An 18,073-nucleotide genomic window follows, 5' to 3' on the forward strand; every position below is an offset into this window, starting at 1 on the left:
TTTCCACTAGGTATTCCCTTTCCCACTAGGTATTCCCTTTCCCACTAGGTATCCCCTTTCCCACTAGGTATCCCCTTTCCCACTAGGTATCCCCTTTCCCACTAGGTATCCCCTTTTCCACTAGGTATTCCCTTTCCCACTAGGTATCCCCTTTCCCACTAGGTATCCCTTTCCCACTAGGTATCCCCTTTCCCACTAGGTATCCCCTTTCCCACTAGGTATCCCCTTTTCCACTAGGTATTCCCTTTCCCACTAGGTATCCCCTTTTCCACTAGGTATTCCCTTTCCCACTAGGTATTCCCTTTCCCACTAGGTATCCCCTTTCCCACTAGGTATCCCCTTTCCCACTAGGTATCCCCTTTCCCACTAGGTATCCCCTTTTCCACTAGGTATCCCCTTTCTCTGTGTGTGTCTTTAATCAACCTTTCGCATTCACAACACCTCAATAAACTATTTTAAGTTCCTGTAAAAAAAAAAATCACACACTCAACACTATGGAAAACTAACAACTTCTCAGTCAGTCCCCTGTATTTCTCGGCCGGCTGGGTGTTTGTGCATAGTGCGAACCATGGGATAATTGTTAGCGGGCCGCCGTCCAAGGCTAAACAAATGGCCCCCGAGTCCAAACTATCCCGCTTGGAGGAATAGAACAGAACAGCAGAACACAGCATCTGGTACCGAATGAGGCCTGCCAACTGTGTGTGTGTGTGTGTGTGTGTGTGTGTGTGTGTGTGTGTGCGTGTGCGCTCCCCACTCTAGCTGGGGTCCTTTCAGCACAGCCGGCATTTTATTTATTGCCGGTTGGAAATACACACCCAATTACAACCAGATTTAGGTGTAGACTCTGAGCTGAGTGAGTGAGAGGAGAACTTCCATTAAATATAGTGGACTAGTTCTGGATGGAGGCCAGTGCTAGTTGAGTAGGTAGAGTTGGGGAATGTGTATGTTTGTAATTGTGTATGTGATGCCCGTGTGTGTGGTGGGAGGATGAAGCGGAAGGCTGGGCATTTCTGTAGGCTGGGTTTTACAGGTAGGGTGAGCAGGCAGGATGTGTGGAGGTGTGTAGGGCAGAGGGCTAAACTGAGGTGGCGACTACAGAGGTAGCAGGGATGTGGAGGTGGCGAAGATAGAGGGCATAGGTGATACAGACAGGTAGATGTAGGGAAGGAGAGGAACAAGTATGAGGGGAACGGAGCACATGTACCATTTCCATTTGTTTGATGGGCCTCCACGTTGGTTCAACGCGATTTCATTTAAATGACGTGGAAACAACGGCGATTCAGCCAGTGTGCCTAGTGGCATACAGTTATCTGTAAGGTCCCTCAGACGTGCAGTGAATTTTAGACACAGATTCAACCCCAAAGATCAGGGACTTTTTCCAATGCCTCGCAAAGAAGGGCACCTGTTGGTAGATGGGTAAAAAAATAAAAATAAGCAGACATTGAACATCCCTTTGCGCATGGTGAAGTTATTACACTTTGGATGGTGTATCAATACACCCAGTCACTACAAAGATACAGGCGTCCTTCCTAACTCAGTTGTCAGAGAGGAAGGAAACCGCTCAGGGATTTCACCATGAGGCCAATGGTGACTTTAAAACAGTTGGTATGCTTGTCATCTGGGAGTTTTTTAGGATAAAAAGAAACGGAATAAAGCTAAGCATAGGCACAATCCTAGAAGAAACCCTGGTTCAGTCTGCTTTCCAACAAAATCTATGACAAGACTTGAAAATGGCTGTCTAGCAATGATCAACCACCAACTTGACAGAGCTTGAAGAATATTTCAAAGAATAATGTCAAAAAATATATTGTACAATCCTGGTGTGGAAAGCTCTTATAGACTCACCCAGGAAGATTCACAGCTGTAATCACTGCCAACGGTGATTCTAACATGTATTGATTCAGGGGTGTGAATACTTATGTAAATTAGATATTTCTGTATTTCATTTTCAATACATTTGTAAAGTTTCAACAACAAAATATTAACTGTGTAGATGGGGGAAGATTATCATTTTTTGCTGTAGCACAACAAAATGTCGAATACGTCAATGGGTATGAATACTTCCTGAAGGCACTGTATCTCTCTCCCTCCAAAACCGCTATTATGCCTTGATGACCCCATTCACTCATGTAAGCATGAGAGGATTAGTCCGCTGTCAAAACATCATGTCATTTCTTGGAATTCCCTTGTTCCCCCCCAAAAGCTCAACCAATCAAAAACTCTTACTCAACCAACCGGCAACAGCAACAGGCTGCTGTGTCTAAAAACAGAGACAACACAGAGACGATGCTTTGTCTAAACCCCCCCCCCCCCCCCACACACACACACAAAAACACATCCTGCCCAGTCATAACAGGACATCATAGCTGGATAGAGAGAGTTGGCTGCTACACTGCCACAGTATTACAACTCTGTTAACTGCCATCTGTTGTTGTCTCTAACCTTGATCTCAGCCCCATGTGATTCCACACCAAGATTGAAATCTCTAACAGGGATTGTACTTTACCTCAGACCCCTGATTCAACAAATGAACGAATCCATCCCACCCCTCCTACCTGGTCAGGCCCTTTGATGGAGACACGGGCTAATGGCACTATGACGGAGGGTTGAAAGGTTTTCTTTGCCTGTGTTTTTATTCAACCACGGTGTGGTGTCTATGATCTCTCTCTCTCTCTCTCTCTCTCTCTCTCTCTCTCTGTCTGTCTGTCTGTCTGTCTGTCTGTCTGTCTGTCTGTCTGTCTGTCTGTCTGTCTGTCTGTCTGTCTGTCTGTCTGTCTGTCTGTCTGTCTGTCTGTCTGTCTGTCTGTCTGTCTGTCTGTCTGTCTGTCTGTCTCTTTCCCTCTCCTGTATTACCTCTCTCTTTCTCCCTCTCTCTTTTTCTTTCTCTCTTTTTCTTTCTCTCACTCTCTCTCTGTCTCTCTCTGTGTGGCTGTGGGGGTAAACTAATTCTGTGTCTTTTTGTTTTGAAGGATATTAGTGTACCAGTGATTTTTGTATTATAGTAAACCAGATTTGGATATTATGATTTGGCGGGATTTGCAGTTAGGTTGTTGGCTTGCCATCAGCATGTATAAAGCCATGTTTAGTCCAATATCACTGACACATCATCTACAGTGTGTTCTTATGAAATTCAGATGGTGGTTTCCATCCATGTGTCTCTAACATATTTACTCGGGTCTGTTCAGGAGAGTATACTGTTTACAGAATGTTACGCAATATTACAGAATGTTCAGATAGAAATGCATTGAGAATAGATACAAAAGTCAAGAAGAATAGGAAATTGTCCACCCCAACTATTACTCAATGAACACTGTTATCTTTCCTCTCTGTGTCTATTTCCTTTCAGGCCATGTATATGTTCATTGCCCTGGCCTTGGTTTGTGATGATTACTTTGTCCCTTCGCTGGAGAAGATATGTGAGGTATGTATGGACAAAGACAGAGTCTGCAGCCTATTCCATATTTAGTTTACTAACCTATGGGCCCTGGTCAAAGGTAGTGCACTATATAGGGAATAGGGTGCCATTTGGGATGCAGCATAACAAGATGTGGATAAGATGTGCTTATGTTGCTGTTTGTCCTTCTGTGTGTTAGGGTCGCAGTTCAGGGTCAAGGGTTAGGCTGTGGTATTCTTCTCAATGACATGTTGGATCCTGTGCCACTTCCATCTTATTACAGTGTTACACTGATATACTGTGAAGCTTCTGTTGACAAGTCTCAACTTCTGCTTTTGTCTATATATTGCTTTCTCTCTCGCTCTCTCTTTCTCTCTCTCTCTTTCTCGTTCTCTTTCTCTCTCTCTCCATCTCTCTTTCTCTCTATCCCTCTCATTCTCTTTCTATCTCTTCTCTCTCCCCCTCTGTCTCTCTCTGTCTCTCTCTGTCTCTCTCTCTCTCTCTCTCTCTCTCTCTCTCTCTCTCTCTCTCTCTCTCTCTCTCTCTCTCTCTCTCTCTCTCTCTCTCTCTCTCTCTCTCTCTCTCTCTCTCTCTCTCTCTCTCTCTCTCTCTCTCTCTCTCTCTCTCTCCTCTCTCTCTCTCTCTCTCTCTCTCTCTCTCTCTCTCTCTCTCTCTCTCTCTCTCTCTCTCTCTCTCTCTCTCTCTCTCTCTCTCTCTCTCTCTCTCTCTCTCTCTCTCTCTCTCTAGCGTCTTCATCTCAGTGAGGATGTAGCAGGGGCAACCTTTATGGCAGCTGGAAGCTCCGCCCCTGAACTCTTCACCTCTGTCATAGGTAACACAAACACATGCAGTACACATACTTACTCATTAGCACACACACACACACACACACGACCCAGTAGAAGAGGAACCTGTATAGGGATTAACAACATATTACATGTTAATCCAATTAATAGAGTTGAAATGAACATTGATGAGAAGCAGTGCGCTGACGTCAGTATTTTAGATTGGCGCTTTTGATAACACTGTAGATTAGAAGCAGACGGTTGTATTCACTATAAACAGAGAAGGTTTTAGAACAAGACTCTGTAGTTTAGTTTAACCCTTTGACGTGGCTGAGCTGTTTATATGTGTTGTGACAGCCGGGGGCAGTTGTTTGATCCCACTGTCAATGTATCACATCCAGTCATCCTGGGCCACTACACACACACACACACACACACAAACACACACACAGCGCCGCTAAGACTATAGACGTCAGAATCTGTCGGAGTAGACTGCATGTTACACAAGGACAAAGTGCCATGTCATACTGTGTGTACATGTGTGTCCTCGCCGCAGGGGTCTTCATCACTAAAGGAGATGTGGGCGTGGGGACCATTGTGGGATCAGCAGTCTTCAACATCCTCTGCATCATCGGAGTGTGTGGAATCTTTGCTGGCCAGGTATCATGTCATACTGTTATATCATATTAGAAAAACATGGTCCCTGAATGAGTTGTTGGTATTTTAACTTGCTTGTATTTCTCAATACAGCGCAGCACATACACATACGTATTTCTATAGAATACAGATTTATAGATATACATAAAAATCTAATCAAATGTATTTGTCACATGCGCCGAATACAACAGACCTTAAAGTGGAATGCTTACTTACAAGCCCTTAACCAACAATGCAGTTTTAAGAAAATACCAAAAAATTACAATTAAAAGTAAGAGATAAGAAGCCTCTTGGACCTAATGTAGGCTACATACAGTGTCCATATCTATTGTCCAAGAATATCCATAACAACAACATGTATTCTCCATACTGTATACAAAGTGAGTACATGTACATTTGCACATACAGTACACCATATATAATGATTATGAACTGACCACAGTTACGGTATCACATCTGTAGCCTGCCTTACTGGCCCACTGTAATATTTATTCTCCCTGTCCAGATCCCTGCACCATGCCGTGCCAAGCCTGGATCCAACATGATATATTCCCTGATGACATAACATTTACATGATAGAGTGCAGCCGTAGTGATTTGATCTCAGATTGTCCATTATGTAAGGAAGTAAAGGCCTACTACCAGGAAACAATGTATTACTATAAAGTCATCTTAATACTGCCAGGAAACAGTATATTACTGTAAAGTCATCTTAATACTCCTAGGAAACAGTGTATTACTGTAAAGTCATCTTAATACTCCTAGGAAACAGTGTATTACTGTAAAGTCATCTTAATACTGCTAGGAAACAGTGTATTACTGTAAAGTCATCTTAATACTCCTAGGAAACAGTGTATTACTGTAAAGTCATCTTAATACTCCTAGGAAACAGTGTATTACTGTAAAGTCATCTTAATACTGCTAGGAAACAGTGTATTACTGTAAAGTCATCTTAATACTCCTAGGAAACAGTGTATTACTGTAAAGTCATCTTAATACTGCTAGGAAACAGTGTATTACTGTAAAGTCATCTTAATACTGCCAGGAAACAGTGTATTACTGTAAAGTCATCTTAATACTCCTCACTATTGTTGATCTAGTAGAGATCAGTTTGTACCATCTTGCTAGCTCGTACGGTCTATTGTGGCTATACAGCAAAAACAGATCTGGGACCAGACTTTGGCGACGTGTTTCTCATAGGAAGACATGATGTGCTTTACAGTTTGGATAGCCTGATCCCAGATCTGTTGGTGCTGTCTAGCATGACATGACTGTAGGAGTTTTCACTACAGCACAAACAGATCTGGGACCAGGCTAGGGCTTGACTGTGTTTCTCTAAGGAAGATATGTGTTTCACTGTAGTAGTGTGTGTGGGTTGATTTGCATGCTAAATCCAGGCTCTATAACGCATTAGTCACTGTGTGGTTGGCTGCCTGCGCCGCATATCATTATGTAAAATCAATGAATACACCGACACCTTTTTGGAGTAGGTGAGCACTGCCTGCTTGTCCTTTGTACGTAGTGGGATCTATTCAGGTCAACTCAAGAGCTCTTCGTGTATCTCGGTATGCTTGTGAGGGAGCTGGAGCTATAATCGTTATTGTTGCGCCGAACCGCCGGCAATATAAAGTGCTATCATGAGGGTATGCTTGACTGCAGTTAATCAGTGTGATAATGCTGTGTCTTTTGTTTGTGTCCTGTTTGTCTTCTCTCCGTCTGTCTTTAGGCTGTGAAGCTCTCCCATTGGACACTACTCAGAGACTCTGCCTACTACACGCTCTCTATCGCAGCCCTCATTGCAGTAAGTGGCCAAACACGCGCACACACACTTACACACACACACACACGCGCGCGCATGCACGGATACACACACAAGCAGCTTGCCAACACCTGAGTTCTCCCTGCGTTACAAAGAGCGAGAGAGAGAAAGAGACAGAGAGAGGAAGAGAAAGAAAGAGCGAGAGAGAGAGCGAGAGAGAGAGGTAGACATACAGACGGGTAAAGACAAGAGAGATAGAAAGACAGAGAGACAGAGACAGAACATCAGCTGGACCAGTCTGTCTGATAGAGAGAGTTTAGCTCGAGACAGAACATCAGCTGGACCAGTCTGTCTGATAGAGAGAGTTTAGCTCGAGACAGAACATCAGCTGGACCAGTCTGTCTGATAGAGAGAGTTTAGCTCGAGACAGAACATCAGCTGGACCAGTCTGTCTGATAGAGAGAGTTTAGCTCGAGACAGAACATCAGCTGGACCAGTCTGTCTGAGAACCCTGCTCTGATGTGCAGACAGACTCATCACGCATCACTCCTCCCAATTAACACAACACTGGGTCTGACTGACGTAGATAAAGGACAACTGCACTGAACTGACCCTCCATACACGGTGTTATTATAATGCAGGTTGACGTTTATTGTAATGAATGTTGCAGAACTGCGCGATGTCCGCATGGGACAGATGGACATTTACTGGGGCTGGGGGGGCGGGGGGGTCCAAAATCAGGGAGGGTTGTCAAACTTTTTTCTTTTGGCTTTTGGGAGGGTAGTGGGTTTTTTCCCTGCTTTTACATTCCCTCTTCTGCTCGTATTTTCCCTATAACAACGGCGTGACTTACTTTTGACATTAACCTAATAAAGTTTAAAAGCATTTGTGAAGGTTTGGTTTGGCTATTATTAAGCTTTAGCTACTGCCGGCCTATGATATGAAGGCAGTGCGTCACATCCCTTCAACTGACTAGAGCCGAGGAAGTCTGTTTCAGGCCTACCAGAGTTACTCCTATAATCTAATGCTTATCTTTATACAAAATAGTCTGATCTAAAATGTACAAATTAGCCCCCTTCTGTACGCCTATATCTGAATAGCAGACGCAGTAGCCATCAGACATGAAGAAATCCATGTCGGTGTCATAGCATGCTACGGCATATCTCTATCTCTCTGGGGCTAGGCCAAAGCTTCTCTTCCTTTATATAGGCTATATATATTTATTTATTAAGGTATTTATATCATACAGTGGACACCTAAGTCTAATGGCCGATGCATGCAATGCCCTGATACATTTAGAGCTCAAATCTCTGACCATGAGGTGGACAATTATTATTTTAGGAATTAGCCTAAAAACCAATAAATAAATAGGCTCTAAAGTTTTGCATAGGAATAGTGTTTTTTTGTCATTTGTTATTGCTGTTTTTAAGGGCACGTAAATGTGCCTCATTTGGCCAACATTCCTTGTTTATTGACGGCGCCAGGTCGGATCTGAAAATCTTCTCTGTCATGTTGTCCGGCGCCAAATTTTCCCAAAGGAAACTGAAATGGCATATTGTTTTTATGAATATTTTAGAATATTTGCATGGAAATCTGTCACCAATTGGATGGAAACCTAGCTAAAGTCACCAACTGCATGTTGCAGGGATATGGACAGGGAGAGTACATGTTACAGTAGGCCAGTAAGGCAGGCTATGTCTGTACAGATGTTCGCTAGTCCAGTATCACTTTGATTATGCCTGCACACATCATGGTTTACCAGCAGCCCCAAACATCTAAAGAATAAGCTAGCAGCCAAACAAGCTTGTAAGAATTGTACTTAAACTCCCTCCTCATACTAATCTGAAGGTTGATCATTTTTCGTCTCTATCTATTTAATTGTATATGTATTTATGTAAAAATAGGGACCATAATGTTGTGCAATGCCGCTCACTTTAAAAAATATTTGTGTATATACAGTTGAAGTCGGAAGTTTACATACACTTGGGTTGGAGTCATTAAAACTTGTTTTTCAAAGTTGTGGCAAAATGGCTTTAGGACAACAAAGTCAAGGTATTGGAGTGGCCATCACAAAGCCCTGACCTCAATCCTATAGAAAATCTGTGGGCAGAACTGAAAAAGCGTGTGCGAGCAATGAGGCCTACAAACCTGACTCAGTTACACCAGCTGTGTCAGGAGGAATGGACCAAAATTCACCCAACCTATTGTGGGAAGCTTGTGGAAGGCTACTTTTTACGTTCATCTCTAGGAGACAGAACGTGTCTCCTTCCTGAGCGGTATGACAGCTGCGTGGTCCAATGGTGTTTATACTTGCGTACTATTGTTTGTTCAGATGAACGTGGTACCTTCAGGCGTTTGGAAATTGCTCCCAAGGATGAACCAGACTTGTGGAGGTCTACAATTTGTTTTCTGAGGTCTTGGCTGATTTCTTTTGATTTTCCCATGATGTCAAGCAAAGAGGCACTGAGTTTGAAGGTAGGCCTTGAAATACATTGACAGGTACACCTGAAATTGACTCAAATTATGTTAATTAGCCAATCAGAAGCTTCTAAAGCCATGACACCATTTTCTGGAATTTCCCAAGCTGTTTAAAGGCACAGTCAACTTAGTGTATGTAAACTTCTGACCCACTGGAATTGTGATACAGTGAATTCTAAGTGAAATAATCTGTCTGTAAACAATTGTTGGAAAAATTACTTGTGTCATGCACAAAGTAGATGTCCTAACCGACTTGCCAAAACTATAGTTTGTTAACAAGAAATTTGTGGAGTGTTTGAAAAATGAGTTTTAATGACTCCAACCTAAGTGTATGTAAACTTCCGACTTCAACTGTATTTATTTAATTATAAATATGGCATAAAAATATGGCATAAAAAGCTTAAGTGGCAATGTCGATATCCAGGTTTATAAACACACGGTCGCTACAGTTATTGTTATATTTGGTTGTACATATTATTTTGAGTTAATTCTATGAGGGGGGAGGGTGTTCAATTTATTTTACAGTACAATGGGAGGGTCTTAATGTTAGGGATTAGGGTTAGCGATGTGGTTAGGGTTAGGTTTAAAATCAGATTTTATGACTTTGTGACTGGGCCAGATAGTGACCACTCTGCAGAGCTGCCTCCAGTCTTCCCTGTGGCTCAGTTGGTAGAGCATGGTGTTTGCAACGCCAGCATGGTGTGTGCAACGCCAAGGTTGTGGGTTCGATTCCCACGGGGGGCCAGTACAAAAAAAATGTATGCATTCACTACTGTAAGTCGCTCTGGATAAGAGCGTCTGCTAAATGACCAAAAAATAAAATAAATGTAAAGATTCATGACAATAAATACCAACCTGCTATTATAACATGCCTTTGACTCTACAGTCTGGATAATAGTAGTATGAAATGCCAATGACTCACAGGATAATCTTCAGTTCTGGGTATATATTAGCCTTATAGCATGAAGCATGATGACACAGCACATACATCCACACGAGTCATTGCAGAAAGAGAAGTACTGTATTTTTCCACTTGACATTGGCTAAGTTCGACTGTAATGAATCAGATGTTGAGTAACGGGTCTATTTGTCCTGGTTCTGTCATGGAGGAAAGTTCTGGAGTTGGCGTACCCTCTGGTGGTCAAGATAGACATCGCATTGCTTTAATAATCAGTACTGGAAATGCAGGGAGATTGTGTTATTGCGTCTCTCCCTTTCCCTAAATATTATCAATCCCTCTCTTTCTCCTCGCAGTTTATCTACGACGGGGAGGTTACATGGTATGTAAAAATGTATTTCTCTTGATATTCAGTTGGTTGATAATCAGTTGATAAGTCTCTCCACTGGTGTATTTTGAATAGATTCTCCTGTGTTCGTCTTAACTGTGTGTGTGATGTGTGCTGGGGGTGGGGGGGGGCTGCTCTGCGAACAGAGCAGAAGACACACTTCCGTTGTTCGCATGGACAATAAAGTTGGACTCATTCTATTCTATATTGTATTCAAGGTGGGAGTCTCTAGTCCTGAACGTGATGTACCTCTTCTACATTCTAATCATGAAGTGAGTATGAGCATCATCTGGCGGTCACATCATCAGACACACGAACACACACACACTTCCCATCTGGACCAATAGCTATTCAGTCATTTAGATACTGTACATTCAGAGGCTAGTGTATCACACTGTTTACTCACAGGAAAGTCTGCATACTTTTGTAAACTCTTGTATACTTTCTACTCAATTGTCATTGTCTCTGAACTGAATTTTCATCACTTGTGTATGTAGGTTTAACGGCAGAGCGAGGCGCTACTTTGACCGGAGGAAGAAGAGCTCCGTGAGTCTGGCCAACGGTCTGACGGGCAGCACTGACCTGGAGGACGTCGTCACCTGTGACGCCACCGCCGTCCTGCTCAAGAAAGGTACCTACTCTGGTGGCACACAGATATGACATCACATTATCAGGCTGCTGTAGGGCAACACTTTATTTGGATAGTACATCTACAGACTATCACTTACTTTTCGACTAACTACCTACTAACCTTAAACCTTTACCCTAACTCTTATTCTAAACCTAACCATAACCTTAGCAAGCAGTTGCTTATCAACAGATAGTTTGTTGATGGTATGAGTATCTGAACTATCCAAATAAACTGTGACCATCTGTGGTACAATGCAGAGAAATACAGTTTACCTCAAAATTATTTTGATAGTTGTGGTGGTTCCACTGATTTAAAAAAATATATATATTTCACCTTTATTTAGGCTAGTTGAGAACAAGTTCTCATTTGCAACTGCGACCTTGCCAAGATAAAGCGTAGCAATTCGACACATACAACAACACAGAGTTACACATGGAATAAACAAAACATACAGTCAATAATACAGTAGAACAAAAGAAAACTAAAAGTCTATATACAGTGAGTGCAAATGAGGTAAGTTAAGGCAATAAATAGGCCATGGTGGCGAAGTAATTACAATGTAGCAATTAAACACTGGAATGGTAGATGTGCAGAAGATGAATGTGCAAGTAGAGATACTGGGGTGCAAAGGAGCAAGATAAATAAATAAATACAGTATGGGGATGAGGTAGGTAGATAGATGGATTGTTTACAGATGGGCTATGTACAGGTGCAGTGATCTGTGAGCTGCTCTGACAGCTGGTGCTTAAAGCTAGTGAGGGAGATATGAGTCTCCAGCTTCAGAGATTTTTGCAGTTCGTTCCAGTCATTGGCAGCAGAGAACTAGAAGGAAAGGCGGCCAAATGAGGAATTGGCTTTGGGGGTGACCAGTGAGATATACCTGCTGGAGCGCATGCTACGAGTGGGTGCTGCTATGGTGACCAGTGAGCTGAGATAAGGTGGGGCTTTACCTAGCAGAGACTTGTAGATAACCTGTAGCCAGTGGGTTTGGCAACGAGTATGAAGCGAGGGCCAACCAATGAGAGCGTACAGGTCGCAATGGTGGGTAGTGTATGGGGCTTTGGTGACAAAACGGATGGCACTGTGATAGACTGCATCCAGTTTGTTGAGTAGAGTGTTGGAGGCTATTTTATAGATGACATCACCGAAGTCGAGGATCGGTAGGATGGTCAGTTTTACAAGGGTGTGTTGGGCAGCATGAGTGAAGGATGCTTTGTTGTGATATAGGAAGCCGATTCTAGATTTCATTTTGGATTGGAGGTGCTTAATGTGAGTCTGGAAGGAGAGTTTACAGTCTAACCAGACACCCAGGTATTTGTAGTTGTCCACGTATTCTAAGTCAGAGCCGTCCAGAGTAGTGATGCTGGATGGGTGAGCAGGTGCGGCAGTGATCGATTGAATAGCATGCATTTAGTTTTACCTGCGTTTAAGAGCAGTTGGAGGCCACGGAAGGAGAGTTGTATGGCATTGAAGCTCGTCTGGAGGTTAGTTAACACAGTGTCCAAAGAGGGGCCAGAAGTATACAGAATGGTGTCATCTGCGTAGAGGTGGATCAGAGAATCACCAGCAGCAAGAGCAACATCATTGATGTATACAGAGAAGAGAGTCGGCCCGAGAATTGAACCCTGTGGCACACCCGTAGAGACTGTCCGGACAACAGGCCCTCAGATTTGACACACTGAACTCTATCAGAGAAGTAGTTGGTAAACCAGGCGAGGCAATCATTTGAGAAACCAAGGCTGTCGAGTCTGCCAATAAGAATGTGGTGATTGACAGAGTCGAAAGCCTTGGCCAGGTTGATGAATACAGCTGCACAGTAATGTCTCTTATCGATGGCGGTTATGATGTCGTTTAGGACCTTGAGCGTGGCTGAGGTGCACCCATGACCAGCTCTGAAACCAGATTGCATAGCGGAGAAGGTACGGTGGAATTCGAAATGGTCGGTAATCTGTTTGTTAACTTGGCTTTTGAAGACCTTAGAAAGACAGGGTAGGATAGATATAGGTCTGTAGCAGTTTGGGTCTAGAGTGTCACCCCCTTTGAAGAGGGGGATGACCGCGACAGCTTTCCAATCTTTGGGAATCTCAGACGATACGAAAGAGAGGTTGAACAGGCTAGTAATGGGGTTGCAACAATATCGGCAGATAATTTTAGAAAGAGAGGGTCCAGATTGTCTAGCCTGGCTGATTTGTATGGGTCCAGATTTTGCAGCTCTTTCAGAACATCAGCTATCTGGATTTGGGTGAAGGAGAAATGGTGGAGGCTTTGGCGGGTTGCTGTGGAGGGTGCCGTGCAGTTGACCGGGGTAGGGGTAGCCAGGTGGAAAGCATGGCCAGCTGTAGAGAAATGCTTTTTGAAATTCTCAATTATAGTGGATTTATCGGTGGTAACAATGTTTCCTAGCCTCAGAGCAGTGGGCAGCTGGGAGGAGGTGCTCTTATTCTCCATGGACTTTACAGTGTCCCAGAACTTTTTTGAGTTAGTACTACAGGATGCAAATTTCTGTTTGAAAAAGCTAGCCTTAGCTTTTCTAACTGCCTGTGTATATTTGTTCCTAACTTCCCTGAAAAGTTGCATATCACGGGGGCTATTCGATGCTAATGCAGAACGCCACAGGATGTTTTTGTGCTGGTTAAGGGCAGACAGGTCTGGAGTGAACCAAGGACTATATCTATTCCTAGTTCTACATTTTTTGAGTGGGGCATGCTTATTTAAGATGGTGAGGAAGGCACTTTTAAAGAATAGCCAGGCATCATCTACTGACAGGATGAGGTCAATGTCATTCTTTCACATGCATTGCTTGCTGTTTGGGGTTTTAGGCTGGGTTTCTGTACAGCACTTTGAGATTTCAGCTGATGTACGAAGGGCTATATAAATAAATTTGATTTGATTTTGATTTGATTCCAGGATACTCCGGCCAGGTCGATTAGAAAGGCCCGCTCGCAGAAGTGTTTTAGGGAGCGTTTGACAGTGATGAGGGGTGGTCGTTTGGTCGCAGACCCATTACGGATGCAGGCAATGAGGCAGTGATCGCTGAGATCTTGGTTGAAAACAGCAGAGGTGTATTTGGAGAGCGAGTTAGTTAGGATGACATCTATGAGGGTGCCCATGTTTACGGATTTGGGGTTGTACCTGGTAGGTTCATTGATAATTTTTGTGAGATTGAGGGCATCAAGCTTAGATTGTAGGATGGCCGGGGGTGTTAAGCATGTCCTAGTTTAGGTCACCTAGTAGCACGAGCTCAGAAGATAGATGGTGATGAAAAAGGAACTATTGTAGTATCTCAGTTTCAGTTACTTCGGGATTTTGGCGAGGCCCTTTATCAACTGAGTCAGATGAATTCATGGATACCATTTTTATGTCTCTGCGTCCAGTTTGAAGGAAGTTGCTAACTAGTGCTAGCGCAATTGCTAACTACTGTTAGCTCATTGCGCTAATGCTAGTTAGCATTGGCTCGTGAAACTACCTCCAACTTCCTTCATACTGGACACAGTTCATCTGACTCTGGGGAAGTCGATAAAGGGCTTCATTACCCAAATCCTGAAGAATCCCTTTAAGGCACTCAGTGGAAGGTACACAAGTGTATGTATGAGTTTCTTGTGTCACCAGTCTGTTAGTGATAACAGTAGCCATTTTGTGTCTGTCCCCATAGCTAACTTCCAGTGTAAGCCCAGTGTGCTGATGGTGGATGAGCTACTGTCAGCCTACCCCCACCAGCTGTCCTTCTTTCATTGATAAACTATTAGAGAAGAAGTAACCATGCGGCCATTTTGTGTCTGTCCCCATAGCTAACTTCCAGTGTAAGCCCAGTGTGCTGATGGTGGATGAGCTACTGTCAGCCTACCCCCACCAGCTGTCCTTCTCTGAGGCTGGCATGAGGATCATGATCACCAGTCACTTCTCCCCCAGGACACGATTAGCCATGGCTTCACGCATGCTCATCAATGAGGTAAGATTAGGGTAACACAGACACTCACACATACACATGTACTGTATGAATTTTACATTTACACCCCACCCTCCACACACGTCTGTTTACACACACACACACACACACACACACACACACACACACACACACACACACACACACACTCTCTGTGTCTCTGTGTGTGCAGAGACAGAGGGTGATCAACACCAGTGAGACCAGGGTCAACCAACACATCACCAACGGAGACTCAGACTCTGCAGCCACCAGGGCTCCGGAGAGGCGGGGTCTGGAGAACGGCAGGACGGGCGGGGCCGAGAGAGGGCTGAACGGGAGATGCATAGGTCAGGGGGTGCTGGAGTCGGGGAATGAGACGGAAAACGAGAACGAGAATAATGAGAACGACGGAGGTGAGGAGGAAGAGGATGAGAACGAAGGACCTCTGGTCCCTCACAGACCACCAGGTGTGTGATCATGTTATATGTCTATTTTCTTTATTCTATGTTTTACATATTTCAATTCACTGACGCTAATTTTCTCTCTTCCAATCCCCTTCTCTTTCTGTCTCTCTCTCTCTCTCTCTGTTTCTGTCTCGTTTCTCTCTCTCTCAATTCAATTATAAAAAAATATTTTAAAAATGATCTCTCTCTGTCTCTCTCCCTCTCTCTCTCTGTCCCTTTCCTCCAGCGGGTGTGTGTAACAAGATGAAGTGGCTGCTGTGCTGGCCTCTGTGCCTGCTCCTCTTCTTCACCATCCCGAACTGTGCCAAGCCACGCTGGGAGAGATGGTTCATGGTCTCCTTCGTCACCTCCACCATGTGGATAGCTGGCTTCTCCTACATTATGGTCTGGATGGTGAGTTCTTATTTAACCTTTATTTACTAAATGTCATATTAGCCTTGGCTCCAGCTGTCCTCTCAAACGGGACTACAGTGTTGAGGTCTGGTATATTGTCTTGCAGAAAAATGCTGTGTGTGACGGTTGCTATGTTGTCATTTACTATAGGTGACTGTGATTGGGTACACGCTTGGCATCCCTGATGTCATCATGGGCATCACGTTCCTGGCGGCGGGGACTAGTGTTCCAGACTGCATGGCCAGCCTCATCGTGGCACGCCAAGGTACTGTAGGGAGAGAGACACACAGAGACCACTCCGTCAAAATCAACTCCACAACATTTGTATTTTATGAGGTTACACAGAGCTGTTGAACTACGGTACTGCACACACCAAGTACGGTGTTATAATACAATGTATTACGATATATTTCTCTCTTCTGTCTAGGTCTGGGAGACATGGCCATCTCTAACTCTATTGGCAGCAATGTGTTTGATATTCTGGTGGGCCTTGGTCTGCCCTGGCTTTTACAGACCCTCTGCATTGACTATGGATCAACTGTGAGTATTCCTGCTATTACCCATGTTATTATTTTTTTATTAATTACTATTGCCCAACATTGTAGACAGGCTTAGAGCTGATCATGTGTTTCTGTGTCCTCTTCAGATCTCTCTGAACAGTAGAGGATTGATCTTCTCTGTTGCGCTGCTCTTGGCCTCAGTGTTCCTCACAGTGAGTACAGGCTGTACTCGGATCAGCCTAACCCCAATACTAGCTTCAACTTTATTTTAAAACAACTGTCTTTAAACCAGTGTGTTGTGCTAATGTTTTCACCTGTAACCTACCTAGAATAACTCCAACAACCTATCGCTCTCTTTGGTCTATCTATGAAACACACAGAAATGTAGTGTACTATATTAACGCAAAATCAAATCTAATCTCTCCTTTCCCTCCTCCTCTCTTCCTCTGTCCTCAGGTGCTGGGCGTCCACTTAAACAAATGGACTCTGGACCGTCGACTGGGTCTGACCTGTCTCCTCATGTACGCAGTCTTCGTCTGTTTCTCCGTCCTCATCGAGTTCAACGTCTTCATCTTCGTCAACCTGCCCATGTGTCGCGAGATCCTCTGATCCTTGTACTCTTCCTCCTCCTCTTCCTCCTGCTTTCGCTCCCGGAGGATGTCTTTGCCACAGGTCTTTGCTCCCTGTCTGCTCGCCCCACCCTCGAGTGGATTTTTATCTTGAAATAATAGTTGTTTAATTTATCTTTGGTGCAATACAAGCGAAAGATGAACGGAGATTTTGTGTTCGTCTGGTTTTGGCTGGAGAAGAGAAGACGTAAGAGAAAGTCCCATTGGAACATGATGAGGTCAAAGGTCAACTGAACAGGAAGTAGTAGTGACTGCTTCCTGTTAGCTTTCTGTTGCCAGGTAAACTGAAGACATTGGTTTGGATAAACTAAACTGTATTATCATCGACGTCGATGTATAAGCTGCTAACTGACTGAGAGAAAATGATTGGCTAACGGCAATTGATAGCCAAAAGGATTGTGTTATTTTCTTACTCTTTGTACATGTTTGGATATAAATATTATACATATTGTTTAAGGTGTTTTAAGTTAAGATGGATGTGCGACAGGATTCCATTTGTGCTGGCTGTAAATATTTGAAGAGAATATTGACATGGAGAAGTTTACTGACATATCGCTCTCACTTAGACTGGTCCGGTTTTTCAACCAAGCGGCAAGAATCAAAGAAGAGGAGGAGGATATTATTGTTTAAGCTGAGTGCACTGTGGTGACTTGACCAAACAATGATGCTCTCATGCCAGCCATTTCTTCTCGCAAAGTGTAAGATAGCATGACATGCTAATCGCGAGTCTATTCCTTTAGCTTTGTGCTGTAAGGGAGAGTTGATATTAATCTAGTCTATTTGCAGTAAGAAATATTTATGTACAGTACAGTTTCTTTTGAGTTATTTTCTCTCCAAATATATCCAAATATATGTGGGATATAGAGTACCAGTCAAAAGTTTGGACACAGCTGCTCGTTCCAGGGTTTTTATTTATTTTTACTATTTTATACATTGTAGAATAATAGTGATGACATCAAAACTATGAAAAAGCACATATTGAATCATGTAGTAACCAACAAAGTGTTAAACAAATCAAAATATATTTTATATTTGAGATACTTCAAATAGCCACCGTTTGCCTTAATGACAGCTTTGCACAGTCTTGGCATTCTCTCAACCAGCTTCATGAGGTAGTCAACTGGAATGCATTACAATTAACAGGTGTGCCTTGTTAAAAGTTCATTTGTGGAA

At 43.4% G+C, this 18,073-nt stretch overlaps 1 protein-coding gene across 1 annotated transcript in view; it reads left to right on the forward strand.

Annotated features, from left to right (window-relative positions):
- Positions 1 to 17,789, forward strand: part of LOC115147230 (sodium/potassium/calcium exchanger 3) — a 65,710-nt gene extending 47,921 nt beyond the window's left edge. The window contains exons 4-17 of the mRNA XM_029689345.1: positions 3,347 to 3,421; positions 4,142 to 4,226; positions 4,736 to 4,839; positions 6,562 to 6,636; positions 10,327 to 10,352; positions 10,577 to 10,630; positions 10,856 to 10,989; positions 14,778 to 14,938; positions 15,108 to 15,381; positions 15,605 to 15,771; positions 15,922 to 16,036; positions 16,199 to 16,311; positions 16,418 to 16,483; positions 16,728 to 17,789. Of these exons, the coding sequence (XP_029545205.1) occupies positions 3,347 to 3,421; positions 4,142 to 4,226; positions 4,736 to 4,839; positions 6,562 to 6,636; positions 10,327 to 10,352; positions 10,577 to 10,630; positions 10,856 to 10,989; positions 14,778 to 14,938; positions 15,108 to 15,381; positions 15,605 to 15,771; positions 15,922 to 16,036; positions 16,199 to 16,311; positions 16,418 to 16,483; positions 16,728 to 16,880 (1,602 nt within the window). The 3' untranslated portion in view covers positions 16,881 to 17,789. The remainder of the gene's footprint in view (positions 1 to 3,346; positions 3,422 to 4,141; positions 4,227 to 4,735; positions 4,840 to 6,561; positions 6,637 to 10,326; positions 10,353 to 10,576; positions 10,631 to 10,855; positions 10,990 to 14,777; positions 14,939 to 15,107; positions 15,382 to 15,604; positions 15,772 to 15,921; positions 16,037 to 16,198; positions 16,312 to 16,417; positions 16,484 to 16,727) is intronic.
- The last annotated feature ends 284 nt before the right edge of the window (positions 17,790 to 18,073 follow it).

Source organism: Salmo trutta, chromosome 14 (assembly GCF_901001165.1).
Source record: "Salmo trutta chromosome 14, fSalTru1.1, whole genome shotgun sequence".
Classification (NCBI taxonomy): Eukaryota; Metazoa; Chordata; class Actinopteri; order Salmoniformes; family Salmonidae; genus Salmo; species Salmo trutta.